Source organism: Oreochromis niloticus, linkage group LG11 (genome assembly GCF_001858045.2).
Source record: "Oreochromis niloticus isolate F11D_XX linkage group LG11, O_niloticus_UMD_NMBU, whole genome shotgun sequence".
Taxonomy (NCBI): domain Eukaryota; kingdom Metazoa; phylum Chordata; class Actinopteri; order Cichliformes; family Cichlidae; genus Oreochromis; species Oreochromis niloticus.
Window position 1 is genome coordinate 4,754,134 of NC_031976.2, and position 15,254 is coordinate 4,769,387.

At 39.9% G+C, this 15,254-nt stretch overlaps 1 protein-coding gene across 3 annotated transcripts in view; it reads right to left on the reverse strand.

The window, feature by feature from the left end:
- gask1a (golgi associated kinase 1A) overlaps positions 1-15,254 on the reverse strand; it is a 90,001-nt gene that overhangs the window by 2,070 nt on the left and 72,677 nt on the right. For 2 of the 3 annotated variants that reach the window (XM_019364929.2, XM_019364928.2), the window contains exon 5: positions 3,293-3,396. In XM_019364929.2, the coding sequence (XP_019220474.1) occupies positions 3,293-3,396 (104 nt within the window). Of the gene's footprint in view, positions 1-3,292; positions 3,397-15,254 lie in introns of those variants that run through there. The other variant, XM_025911155.1, reaches the window with a different exon arrangement.

Consider the following 15,254-nt stretch of genomic DNA (forward strand, 5'->3'; position numbering starts at 1 on the left):
AACTACACAGCAATTAAAAAACGTGTTGTCCTTCTTTGTAAATATAAATAAAGTTTTGAAAACTCTACCACCCTTCATACTGTATGCGTCCCACTGCATACCATAACCTTTACTCTGCAAAAGTGAAATTCAACTCAAGGATGTGTAAGAGACTGTTGTTTAATTATTACACAAGATGCATTCTATAAAACACAATCATACTACATGTTTGCTTCTTTCAGCTGGAAGGATGGTGTTTAACTTACTGTTTGTAATCTGCTCTTTAATTCAGTTTTGTTGGCTCTTCGGGTTAAACAGAGCCAGATTTCCTGTTGTTGCCTTTAAATATTTGTGCCTTTTGTTCTGTTTGCAGTTTATCTGAAGTTAATTTTGTTTTGTCCATAGTTCTCTGCCTCTGACTCTCTGCGTGATTTTTCACAAACAGATCAATAATCATAGGAGATTTTTAATGAAGATTTTCACAAACAAGGAAAAGGGGGGCCATACATTATTATTATTACTTTTTTATTTTACAATGCTGTGCCATACTAGATTTTTGTGATAGTGTGGTGTAGACTTCTGTCAGGTTGGAAAGTCATTTGGTGATTCAAGCTTCCCGAACCAATAAGTCATAAGCAAAAAGCTTTAGAGACATCAATGTTAGCCATCCTCTAGTGCTACAAGAGCAGCAAAGGTCAACAAATCGCCACACTAAAAAGAAAAAAGAGAAAGAAAAACACAACAACAACTTTTGGAACCGAAATGTATGTATGTTTACACAGTTCATTTTAAAGATGTTAAAGTGACCACATCCTTCTAGTGGTTTATTTTCATGTTTTGTATTCATCAACCAAGAAATTTATGAATCTAATTCCAGTAAACCGACACTGCTGCAGCCGTTGTGGACAAAAAAAGATGATATGTGTATAAAAGAAGATGTAATTTGTGAGCTTTGTTTGTATGACTGACCTAGAGGTCAGCTCAAATCCACCTGCACTGTTTGAAAATGGCTTGTTTCAGACTGATGACTTTCAAATGATAAAGAGATGATTTGGTCATTAGCATACTCAGTAACCCTAAAACTGCTGCCTGTTCAGCGTAGTTAACAAACCTAGTGATTGAGCATATTGTAATCACATAAGAGGTGCCAAATAAAAAATGCCAATGTGCCATCAAATCAGAACTATTCAGAAAACTCAAGTTTAGACAAAAAAGTGACTTCTAAACTTCTAAAGCAGCAGTCCTTGACTAAAATACTACGTTGTCAGAGGACGCTACTAAACAAAGAGCTGCATACAGACCCTGTTATCTGTTACGTATCATGGAAGAACATGGACCACAAGCTTATTTCCATAAATGACTTTCACTTACAGAACTCTTGATCGCGTGAAATAACTCTTTCTTTGGGAATTTATGAAAATAAATATATTTTTAAGACAATTATAAGACTATTATCTCTCATTTTCAAGTGCACTGAAACCCTTAGCACTTCATAGAAGACTCTTTGGTGGTAGTTACAGATTTCAGTCTTCTTAGTTTACTCAACTCTTCAGAGATATCTAAAATCTACACAAAAGTGGATGAGACGTGTCTGTTAATTTCCATTTTTAGGTGCATCTCCTTCAGTTTAGAATGTCTCAAGTCTGATATTTGCCTGGAGCCACTCAAGGACACTTGTCATTAAGGCACTTCAGGGTTGTCTGGCTAGTGGTATTAGTCATAAGCAATGCCTGCGATTCAATAAATGTGGCGCTGAAATTCTGACAAAGGAGATTACTTTGATAACAATTTTCTCTAGGTTGTCATGTGTTGTTCAGTCTGTGTCTTCTGTCCAGCTCCTCTCACATGAAGACCTGACTGATGGTTTGCAGCCTGAGAGGTAATCGTTCTTGAAGGTTCTCCCACATCAGAAGCTCTGTTACACTGGGAGTGGAGTGATGTTATGGTTGCCTTGATTACCTTAAATAAGCCGTTTGGCAAGTTCTACTTCTGGCTGGGCCCAAACGTCATGCATTTAAAATGTTACGCCCTAGTCCTTATCCATAACCTGCTATAGGTTTGTGGCTGCTACACTGAGTTTCTTGGACCTTGGTTGGCTTAGTTGTTGCCCTCACATACAGTACCATGTGAATTGTGGAACCTTTATACTCAGTTTGTCACAGGTGGCCTCCTAACAAATTCTACACATGTCTCAAGGATAATTAAAACGGGACACACCTGTTTTGAGTCACAGTAAGGGGTCTGACTACTTCTGAAAGTGAAAGATTTCAATTATTGGATTTTAAATTCTACTCACTTCCAGCTACATATTTTTTATTCTTAGACAATAATAAAGTAACTCTAATATGATCAATAATTCAAAATCTTCTTTTTCTCATACTGAGCTTTAAGACCAACTTCCTTTTAAGCCATATTTCCTCTGATTGGCTGCCACTGATAAACAACAGATCTGAACAGCAGGTCTTCTGTCAGCTCTGAGTGATGTCATAAAGAGCAAAGAGTAGAACAAAACTTTCAGAAATTGAGCGTTTAGCAGAGTTTGAAGCCTGAGCTGTTGGCTCAATATAACTTCAATATTTCACACTTGGCTATGTTTATTATGAGGATGAACAAGTTAACAGTATAGTCATGACATATTTATTGACAAAAAACATTAATTTTATAAATTCAAATGAAACCTTCAACCCAGTAAAGTGTACAAAAAAGGAAGATCTATCATGTGAAAATGAATGTATATTAATTAAATACAGCAAGTTTGGACTTTAAGAAAATAAAATTAGTCCTGCAACACCTCTGAAAACTAACAAGTTTCTTTTTTATTTAGCTCTTTAATCTTCAGTCATGAGAAATAATATGTGACTTAACATTCTATTTTTATTCAGCTCCAAGTCTAGGCTTAAGATATTTAAGAGAATTTTATGGAGGAGCTTAGTAATCCTAAGTGACAGACAAAGGGGAATTTCTATCAGAGCTGATTCATTCAGCATACTGAATAGCAGGCTAATTGAAAGCACGCTAATCTAATCAGACAGACATTGTAACAAAAATCTAACAAGCTTCCAGTGGACGTTTCTGTGTTGCTGATTTGAAAGCTGTTCAAATCAGAAACGTCACCAGGGAAATATGTTGTTGGATGTGTTTTATTTCTTCCTGGAACATTTCCTTACATCATTGTTTCTACTCGCTGTGAGCTAAAATGAGTTTCTCAATCGACATGGTGTAATTTGTTGAACCTCACTGCTAGAGTGAAGGACACGCACACAAAAAAATCTCATTTGCCTGCTTCTTCTCTGACATAATGTTTTATACTCACTCATCAATGCCCTCAACCAGCCTGAAGTTGAGGTTGTCTGTAGACTGTTGTGGTCTCCCAGCATTATCTATGAACACCAATGTGGAGGGATCCGCCTTCCTCACCTGAATACACACAAAGATACCTGGTTAACATAGAGCCTACAGTTTGCTCACCAAGAATGAAGGGTGCAGCGATTGGAGTAACATTAAACGTAATACAATATTAACAAGAATAAATAAAGCTTATAAACTACAGATGTCACGATCCTGGGTCGTTTGACCCAGTGTTTTGAGTTTTCTTATATTTCGATGTTTACGGTTTATATTTAAGTCTCATTTAGTTATCTTAAGCTCATTTCTATTTTAACTAGGTTCTGTTTATTAGACTCCCCTTGTGTCTTCGCCCCTTGTGTTTAAGTCTCCTTCGGCCTTCTTGCGTTGAAGTAATGATTTTGTTTCCTGTCTCCACCTCGTTTACATGTTTTCCCCTTGTGACCCATTCCTTCTGTCACGTGTTTCCTCCCAGCCATCATGGTCTGTTTGTGCTTAGTTATGTCCATGTCTCATCTCCAGTCCCCTTTTTCCTCTGTATGTATTTATAGTGTGCACGTTTTTCGTCATGTGTGTCATGTCTGCCTCCTGTTATGTTTCCTGTTTTATTTTGAAATGCTCTGGTGTTGTATGTTCAGTGTGTTTAGTTTCACTTCCCCTGTGTTGTCATTAACTTAATTCAAATCAGCTGTTTCCCCATGTGTTTCCACTTCCCCATATCACCTCCTGTGTGTATTTAGACTCTGAGTTTTCATTCATTCCTTGCCTGTCGTCTGGTTGTTACTACATTCATGTCATGTTTCCAGGAATTTCATGTATTCATGTCAAGTCTTCACGTTACAGGTTTTTCATGCCAGGTTTCCACATTCATGTTCATGCTCATGTCCAGGTTTTTTATGTTAGCGTTAGATCACCCAGTTTAGGTTATAGTTTAGTTTCACCCTTGCCCTTTTGTTTTGTACGGTTTCACCAGGCTTTAATAAACGGCTTATTTTTTGTTAAGCTCAAGTTTTGTTCTTTTGTGTGTCAGCACTTGGGTCCTCTATCCACACAGTCTGCTTCACCCAGATTGTGACAACAGATTTATATAATTTTGTGCAGTTTCTTTACAAAGGGGATAAAATATATTATGTGTGCCCCTAAATAAAAAAAAGATAAGTGAAACCACAGTTCACCTTTAACAGTTTCTTTAAATAGTGTGTCACCATTACACAGATTGAAAGACACATGACAGCCCACTTGGACTGTGTCACACTGCATTCAAAGCATTCCAGTATTTCATTCTTACATTAACCCAAGTGGCTTTTTCAGACATGAACTCTTTGCTTCATGAACAAAACATTTAACAACCTCCCCTGTACCCTAAGAAATAGCATGAGACCTATGGCAGTGAAACAGCCAAACAATGAGAACTGATATTTTCTATTAAGACAGACTCTACTGTTAGAAAATACTGGAAACTGTGTGGGGTCTTGGATAACGTATCAGCAATCCGGATAAATCAGTTCAGTTAGAGAACATGATTTATCCAGAAAAGGTTTTCAATATTATAAAGTATTCCATGAAATAAATCTGCGACTCAACAATTACCCGTTGGGTGTGGAAAAGACATTGTTTATTGCCCCATCCTGATCTGTCCACATGAGATTAGCTACTGTGCCACCTGTGTGGGTTGCTTGTGTTTTTGCTACACGCCATATAAACTTACCAGCATTTATTAAAATCAATATTACATATTGTAACATTCAGATATTAATATAATACACTTTAGATGTATGTGAGTAGCTGTATTTTGGCAGATGTTTCATATGGTATGTAACAGATCTGATTTTAGATAGAAGTAAAGAAAACAAAGTAAACTACATGAAAGTCACTACATGTGATTTTTCAGAGCTCTGCTTGTACGCAAAGCTTATTCATTTGTGTGACCTGCAGTTTCCTTTATTAAGCATTAGTAATGACAATTTGATTTTTCTTGTTCCCCTAATTACGCTTTTCCTGTGAGGTTAGCAATACAATTGATGGTTTGGGATCCTGAAGCATCCTTACAGTTGCTAACCAGACACCTTTGCTTTGTTAGGGAAATGTGCAAACCCCTGCACTTTGGAAACACATAATGTTGTAACAACCTTTCATGTATTGCAACAAAAATATCCTTGAAAGTGTAATTTTGATAGTGCCAGGGTGAGCACATTTGCCTGATACATGAAGGTCTGCCTTTTACAAGTGGGAGGAAAGACAAATCTCATGCAGGAAAATCAAAAGCTGATGTAAAACCCCTGCTGGTTCCAAGCCTGGCATAAAAATCTAAGCCAAACCAAATATGTCAACTTCAAACTCAAACTCAAAATTTTTTGAACATGTAATTAAAGCTAGTATTTATAATGTTAACCCCACATACACATAATTAGGTGAATTGATGATGTTGACTATTGATGTTGATTTATGTATTTTTAAGGTTTCTAATTTTTTTGGTCTTTTTTAATAGCACATCACTCTCTGTAAAAACTCGTCTGCCTCACTGTGCTGTTTTGGGAGTCTCCTCTTCCCCCTTATGCTGCAAAGTAAATTAAGTCTACTTTATTTATCAAAATACCTCTATCATTAAGGACCAGAAATATGTGGGACAGGGGACAAGTCATTAAGGAGTTACGGGACAGAGCCAAAACACCATAGCTTTGACGATGTTGTAAATGAACACTTCTAGCAGCATATATTTCAGCGACAAGGGCTGCAAAGTAAGATTATTAGCTTGACCGTCAATTTAAATACTCTCCTCACAAAATTTTGCTCCATAAAATGCACACGCAATAAAGCTAGCCACAGAATAACAGTGTCCATGCATTTCAGTTGCAAAATTGAACGTTTGCTTTTCAATGGCAAAAGAAGGTTTTTGCGGTGGTGCAGAACGATCATAATATGGATTTAACTATAGCATCTCTTACTATGTAATATTATAAGCATAGAAATAGCGCTTGAATTTGATCACAACAACACATCTGAAAAAAGCCAGGACAGGGCTGTGTAGCTTCCCTCTTCATCCATAAACATCTGGAAACTGAAGGAGAGCAGCTGCTAGACTTTTTGGAGAAGAATGTTGTTATTTTTGTCTGATATAGGACTCTAGCTCCTCAGCAATCTTGGGTCTTAACTTACTTTATTTTTCAGTTCATGATGTGCCAGAAGGTCTAAAGTACAGGGAAGGCCAGGATCCAGACTCTCGTACTACAAAGCCATGTTCTTGTTATAGATGCCTTTCCAGATGACCAGGCTGCAGACACTAATGCACCCCCATATCAGCTTTGGAAATGAGTGCTGATTACAACCTGAATGGTAACTCTCCTTAATAGTTCAGGGGGTGCAGCGTCCATATCTTCCAAAAAGAAATTCACATTTCAATTTGTCTAGTCACAGAACAGTTTTTTACTTTGCCTCAGTCCATTTTAGATGAGCTTTGGTCCAGAGAAGACAGCCACGGTTCTGGATCATGCTCACATATAGCTTCTTTTTAACCTGCATTTGTGGATGGCACAGCAAACCGTGTTCACAGCCAGTTATTTCTGAAGTGTTTCTGAGCCCTGCTCTGATTTTCATGTCAGGTTCATGTCTGTTTTTGATGCAGAGCCCTCAGAGCCCAAAGATCTCAGGCATCCAATATTGATATTTGGTGTTGTCCTTTGCGCAAAGTCATTGCTCCAGCCTCCCAGGATTTATTGATGATGAAATATTCAAAGTCTTTTACTGTTTATACCCATGACATTTCTGACCAGCTGCCTATCTAACTGACTTATGTGCAAAATGTTCCTCCGGCTGATGTGTTCCTTTCATCAAATTCACAATGAGAAAATATTTCAAACATCTGATATATTTTGTATGTTCTATCATTGCATTCTTTTTTTACTGACATTTTATACAGTGTGCCAACTCTTTTGGCCCTGGGTTTGCAGACTTCGTGAAAAACATTAATTTTATGATAAACATTCATGTCAGCAGTGTTACTTCAGTATCAGTGAGCCAAATCAAATTTCAACATCCGCTCAGTGCTTCACAATCAACTTCCACACTCCTGGAGAACGCAGCAGAGGGTCGGACTGTTGACACTGACACTCACGGTGAGTAGCTCACAGCAGCAGTTTACAGGATAATGACAGCATGTGGCAGGATGAGGAAAAAGTCTGGGGTGCCTTTCCCAAATATGAATGTAGTGAGTCTTCCTCATCACATTAAGGAAGATAAAATCATCATCAGTGGTTAATATCCAAGATAGCATCACCGAGAATTAAAGAATTTCAGAACAGAGAGTTAAAGTGATTGATCATGGTGATAGGTCTCACTTAGCTTATGTGTGTGAAATCTCTGCAGTGAACATGATCGCTGTCAGGAGCACAGCGCACACCCGAGAAAGCTGAAACACAATCTGCCTTCTCCAGTCTCACATACACATCATCCCCACCTGAACATATACATTGTGTACACTCTGCAGTCTGGAAATAAAGCCAGTGATGCTCTCACACAGTCATTAAACTAATGTACATATCTCCATTTTTAATCAGAGTCTTTATGGTTGATCACAGGTGCACGTTTACACATGGAACATCATTTTTGAATTAAGAATCCACTTTCAGCTTTTGTGCTCATGTTGATTTTTTTAGTGTTGATCATACACAGTTAGCCTGACCATTCTCCCTCAGACTCCACAGGAAGAACAAGTGCACAGTGCACAATCCTGTGACCTGGGGTCCGTTCTTCGTACCTCGCTAAGTAAGTTAGCTGGATTTAATTGTTGACGATTTCGCGTGATCTTGGATCGTTCGGTTCTCCGAAGCTCATCCGGGACTTGCTGTCATAGCAACAGATCCGTAAGCGTAAACCTGCTTGGGAGCAGGCTTACTTTATGTAAACAGGATTAGATCGCGGCCTCTCAGGTATGTCCGCTTCATTTATACGAAAGCAACAGCGATATTTCTCCACTGTTTTTCCATAAATAAATATTATCAATGTAACTAAAGATAATGCAGTATTTGATTCCTTTATTGATATCATACAGATACATACAGGTCATTTCCTAAAAAAAAGGGAAATGTACTATTAATCATTCTATTTCATGTATTTGATTATTTCAGATGTAATTCATATTTTAGAGTAGTAATAGTAAAACACTTCGTGTAATCAAGATGAGAGACCACGGCTATAAAAGTGAAGGTGGATTTGGGAAGTCTGTCGCAGCCATGTCCTGTCCGTTTGTACGCGAGCAACCCATTGCAGAAGGTGCAAGATTGATAAGGAGAGTTTTCAGAATTCAGCGGATATTGCGGGATAGACAGGATCCTTTAGCTCAGCGCGACAGTGTGCTCATAGAGAGATATCGATTTTCCCGTGAGGGTATTATTTACTTAACACTCTCTCTCTCTCTCTCACACACACTCTCTCTCTCTCTCTCTCTCTCTCTCTCTCATATATATATATATACATATATATATCTCCCAACTTACTGTGCATGCTTCAGTCACCAATTGCATGGGAACAGGTAAAAGTGATGGAGTGTTATGTAAAACTACACACAACAAAAACCACAATGTCAATAAATGTCACAGTACAAAAAGCCGGGGTGTGACGAGGGGGTGCAGGACCACCACCTGTCTTTATTTGCTCTGCCCTTTTCTTGGTTGCTGTTATAAACAAACAAACAGATTATTTCAGGGTCTCTTTTCAAGAGACTAAAAGCAATATAAGTGATAATTATTACCATTCTGTAGAATATTCTTATATTTCACTTTTACTTGTCCCCATGTTCTAGTGGGTCCTGTTGTGGCTCTAATGTGAAAGAGGATATAATGTAATATAATATAATAAATTACTTACGAGTTTAATTTGTCAGCAACTTTCTGCCAGCCCTCTCTCCTTGCTTTTGCAGCCTTTGCAGTATTCCCTTGCGTTTTAATTAAACTCTGAAACTCCTGAAATCCCTCAATCAAGAGTTCTTGCTCTGCTGCCGAAAAATACTGAGCGCGCTCCTTCGACATCTTCGCCGACCAATCAAAGGGTTGCCGATAGGGATGCACCGATCCCGATACTGGTATCGGGTATCGGTGCCGATACTGTAAAATGTGTGCGTACTCGTACTCGTAAAAGTCAACCGATACCATGAACCGATACTAATGTAGCCCGGATGGGAATTTGGTAGTAGATACTCATAATTCCCATGGACTTGAACGCCACATAAGGTGTTCACAGTTCACAGAAGAGAACGGCATGGAGAGATGCACGAGGTTAGCTGAACCAAAGTGAGAGACTCGGCTAGTTTTACTGAGGTTAACTTGCACAAAAGAGTGTGTGACTAGAAAGCTAACCGTGTGAGAGCTTCGCAACAGAGTGTGGGTGAAGTGACTTTTTGTTTCAACGGTCGCACCACCGTCCGTGGAAAACTGTGTTTCCAGCCATGACCGCCGAGGCTAAAGGCTAGCCCGGACTGCTTGGCTGCGCCACGGAGGCAGCTGCTATGGACTGTCGGAGAGCTGGACAGTGACCGGCTAACGCGCTGTAGCAGAGACAGCATCGGGTCCGCAGGGAGTGGATTTAGTGTGGGACTGGTGAATGGCGACCTACCGAGCAACGGAACTGTAAGTCAGACTTTTGTGCTCTTACTGGGGAGAAGAGGATTTTTCTCCATCGTCCGGCGTGAGCAGCAAACAGGCCTGCAACAAGTGTGAATGTGAGTGTGTGTGGCGCCCATGTGTGAATATTGTATGTTTAGTGGATTTATATAACGTGTTTTGGAGTGTATATTAGTGAGTCACTTACCAAAAGGTGATAAAATAAGTTGGGTTGTTTAATATAATTTGAAAGGGAATTATTTCATTTATACAGTGTATTTCATTTGGTTAAGGAATTGGAATATCATTTGAGTTTAAAAAAGGGATGTGTTGTACAGTATTTGTCTCTGCCCTTACGTTCAGTAAACGTTTCGTTTGTGTTAAAGAGCTGTGTGGGGTCGTTTCTTTACTACCGGTTAAGTTTAACTTGTGTGTGGCAGAAGTATCGGTTTTTGTACTCGGTATCGGCAAGTACTCAGATCCAAGTATCGGTATCGGATCGGTTTGAAAAAATTGGTATCGTTGCATCCCTAGTTGCCGATCAATGTTTCTACTATCAATGCGTAGCCCCTTTTAAGCCACCCAGTGATTTCAGATTACTTCATCCAGCTATACTAATCGTCAACAACAGGTGTGTTCGGAGAACCGGATTAGCGAGCTCAAAGTTGGCGCGATGATTTGATCTTGGATGTGTCATTTGATCTTGGATGTAGTAAGCGAGGTACGAAGAACGGACCCCTGCTCCTGGTGTATTTGTGCTACCTTCAGTCTTGGCCCCTTTAAGGATCAGATGAGTATCACTTCCTGTTCCTGCTCAAACACAGTGGTGTTTCTGAGTAGCTTTTCTGCTTAGCAATTTAATTTAAATCTTTTGATACATCCCTTTTTCATAGTATAATCTTAACGTGCTTCATCTGAATCACCCTTTCTGTGTACTCACTACCTAATTTATAGCCAAAGTATTCACTCACTGTCTCTTTACTGTTTCGCTAGCTTAGCTTAGCTCGTAGCCGACTCGTTAGCACCATGGCTACTTCACCTGTCCCTCCTGCACTTTCCTGCTCATTGTGTCAGATGTTTAGTTACTCCTCGGCCTCCTTTAGCAGTAATGATACCTGTAATAAATGTAGCATATTTGCAGCTCTGGAGGCCAGGATTACTGAATTGGAGACTCGGCTTCGCACCCTTCATTCACCCGTAGCTAGCCAGGCCCCTGTAGCTGGTGCAGCCGAAGATAGCGTAGGCCCCGCTAGCTGTTCCCCGGCAGACCCCAAGCAGCTGGGGAAAGAGGGCGGCTGGGTGACGGTGAGGAGGAAGCATAGTCTTAAACTGAAGCCCCAGGTACACCACCAACCTGTTCATGTGTCTAACCGTTTTTCCCCACTCGGCGACACACCCGCCGGGGGTCAAACTCTGGTAATTGGTGATTCTGTTCTCAGACATGTGAAGCTAGAGACACCGGCAACCATAGTCAATTGTCTTCCAGGGGCCAGAGCAGGCGACATTGAAGGAAATTTAAAACTGCTGGCTAAGGGTAAACGTAAATACAGTAAGATCATAATTCACGTCGGCAGTAATGACACCCGGTTACGCCAATCGGAGGTCACTAAAATCAATATTGAATCGGTGTGTAACTTTGCCAAAACAATGTCGGACTCTGTAGTTTTCTCTGGTCCCCTCCCCAATCAGACCAGGAGTGACATGTTTAGCCGCATGTTCTCCTTAAATTGCTGGCTGTCTGAGTGGTGTCCCAGAAACGATGTGGGCTTCATAGATAATTGGCAAACCTTCTGGAGGAAACCTGGTCTTGTTAGGAGAGACGGCATCCATCCCACTTTGGATGGAGCAGCTCTCATTTCTAGAAATATGGACAAATTTATTAAACCCCCCAAAATATGACTATCCAGAGTTGGGACCAGGAAGCAGAGTTGCAGTCTTACACGCCTCTCTGCAGCTTCTCTCCTCCTGCTACCCCCCAAAAACCCATCTCCATTGAGACTGTGTCAGCTCCCAAAAAGACAAAAAACAAACCAAAAACCAGCAATAAACAACTTAAACATAAAAAATCACAAAGAAAGAACAATACAGTATCCACATCTGAACCAAAGAGTAAAACAGTGAAATGTGGATTATTAAATATTAGGTCTCTCTCCTCCAAGTCTCTGTTAGTACATGACTTAATAATTGATCAACAAATCGATTTACTCTGCCTTACAGAAACCTGGTTGCAGCCGGATGAGTATGTTAGTTTAAATGAATCAACACCCCCGAGTCATTCTAACTACCAGAAATCTCGAAGCACAGGCCGAGGGGGCGGTGTGGCAGCAATTTTTCACACCAGCCTATTAATTAACGAAAGACCAAGACAGACTTTTAATTCATTTGAAAGCCTGATGCTTAACCTTGTCCACCCCAGCTGTAAAACTCAGAAACCAGTCTTACTTGTTATCATCTATCGTCCACCTGGGCCTTACACAGAGTTTCTCTCTGATTTCTCAGACTTTTTATCTGATTTAGTGCTCAGCTCAGATAAAATAATTATTGTGGGTGATTTTAACATCCATGTAGATGCTAAAAATGACAGCCTCAACATGGCATTTAATCTGTTATTAGACTCAATTGGCTTCTCTCAAAATGTAAAAGAACCCACCCACCACTTTAATCACACTCTAGATCTTGTTTTAACATATGGCATAGAAACTGAACATTTAACAGTGTTTCCTGAAAACCCTCTGCTGTCTGATCATTTCCTGATAACATTTACATTTACAATAATTGATTACACAGCAGTGGAGAGTAGACTTTATCAAAGTAGATGTCTTTCTGAAAGTGCTGTAACTAAGTTTAAGAATATAATCCACCCACTGTTATCATCTTCAATGCCCTGTACCAACATAGAGCAGAGCAGCTATCTGAACGCTACTCCAACAGAGGTCGATTATCTTGTTAATAATTTTACCTCCTCACTACGTACGACTCTGGATACTGTAGCTCCTGTGAAAACTAAGGCCTCAAATCCAAAGTCCCTGACTCCGTGGTATAATTCTCAAACACGTAGCCTAAAGCAGATAACTCGTAAGCTGGAGAGGAAATGGCGTGTCACAAATTTAGAGGATCATCATTTAGCCTGGAGAAATAGTTTGCTGCTTTATAAGAAAGCCCTCCGCAAAGCCAGAACATCTTACTATTCGTCACTGATTGAAGAAAATAAGAACAACCCCAGGTTTCTCTTCAGCACTGTAGCCAGGCTGACAAAAAGTCAGAGGTCTACTGAGCCAACCATCCCTTTACCGTTAACTAGTAATGACTTCATGAACTTCTTCACAAATAAAATTTTTATCATTAGAGAAAAAATTACCAATAATCATCCCACAGATGTAATATCATCTACAGCTACTCTTAGTACCATCAATGTTAAGTTAGACTCTTTTTCTCCAATTGATCTTTCTGAGTTAACTTCAATAATTACTTCCTCCAAACCATCAACGTGTCTTTTAGACCCCATTCCTACAAAACTGCTCAAAGAAGTCCTGCCATTAATTAATGCTTCAATCTTAAATATGATCAACCTATCTCTAATAATCGGCTATGTACCACAGGCCTTCAAGGTGGCTGTAGTTAAACCTTTACTCAAAAAGCCATCTCTAGACCCAGCTGTCTTAGCTAATTATAGGCCAATCTCCAACCTTCCTTTCATATCAAAAATCCTTGAAAGAGTAGTTGTCAAACAGCTAACTGATCATCTGCAGAGGAATGGCTTATTTGAAGCGTTTCAGTCAGGTTTCAGAGCTCAGCACAGCACAGAAACAGCTTTAGTGAAGGTTACAAATGATCTTCTTATGGCCTCTGACAGTGGACTCATCTCTGTGCTTGTCCTGCTAGACCTCAGTGCTGCATTCGATACTGTTGACCATAATATCCTATTAGAGCGATTAGAACATGCTGTAGGTATTACAGGTACTGCACTGCAGTGGTTTGTATCATATCTATCTAATAGACTCCAATTTGTACATGTAAATGGAGAGTCCTCTTCAGACACTAAGGTCAATTATGGTGTTCCACAGGGTTCAGTGCTAGGACCAATTCTATTTACATTATACATGCTTCCCCTAGGCAACATCATTAGAAGACATAGCATAAATTTTCACTGCTATGCAGATGACACGCAGCTCTATCTATCCATGAAGCCAGGTAACACACACCAATTAGTTAAACTGCAGGAATGTCTTAAAGACATAAAGACCTGGATGGCCGCTAACTTTCTGCTTCTTAATTCAGATAAAACTGAGGTTATTGTACTCGGCCCTGAAAATCTTAGAAATATGGTATCTAAGCAGATTCTTACTCTGGATGGCATTACCTTGGCCTCCAGTAACACTGTGAGAAACCTTGGAGTCATTTTTGACCAGGACATGTCCTTCAACGCACATATTAAACAAATATGTAAGACTGCTTTCTTCCATTTGCGCAACATCTCTAAAATTAGAAATATCCTGTCTCAGAGTGATGCTGAAAAACTAGTTCATGCATTTATTACTTCCAGGCTGGACTACTGTAATTCACTATTATCAGGATGTCCTAAAAACTCGCTGAAAAGCCTTCAGCTAATCCAAAATGCTGCAGCAAGAGTACTGACAGGGACTAGAAAGAGAGAGCATATTTCTCCTGTTTTGGCTTCCCTTCATTGGCTTCCTGTTAAATCCAGAATTGAATTCAAAATCCTGCTCCTCACATACAAGGTCTTAAATAATCAGGCCCCATCTTATCTTAATGACCTTGTAGTACCATATCACCCTATTAGAGCACTTCGCTCTTGCACTGCAGGCCTACTTGTTGTTCCTAGAGTATTTAAAAGTAGAATGGGAGGCAGAGCCTTCAGTTTTCAGGCCCCTCTTCTGTGGAACCAACTTCCAGTTTGGATTCGGGAGACAGACACTATCTCTACTTTCAAGATTAGGCTTAAAACTTTCCTTTTTGCTAAAGCATATAGTTAGGGCTGGACCAGGTGACCCTGAATCCTCCCTTAGTTATGCTGCAATAGACGTAGGCTGCCGGGGATTCCCATGATGCATTGAGTTTTTCCCTTCCAGTCACCTTTCTCACTCACTATGTGCTAATAGACCTCTCTGCATCGAATCATATCTGTTATTAATCTCTGTCTCTCTTCCACAGCATGTCTTTCATCCTGTTTTCCTTCTTTCACCCCAACCGGTCGCAGCAGATGGCCGCCCCTCCCTGAGCCTGGTTCTGCCGGAGGTTTCTTCCTGTTAAAAGGGAGTTTTTCCTTCCCACTGTCGCCAAAGTGCTTGCTCATAGGGGGTCATATGATTGTTGGGT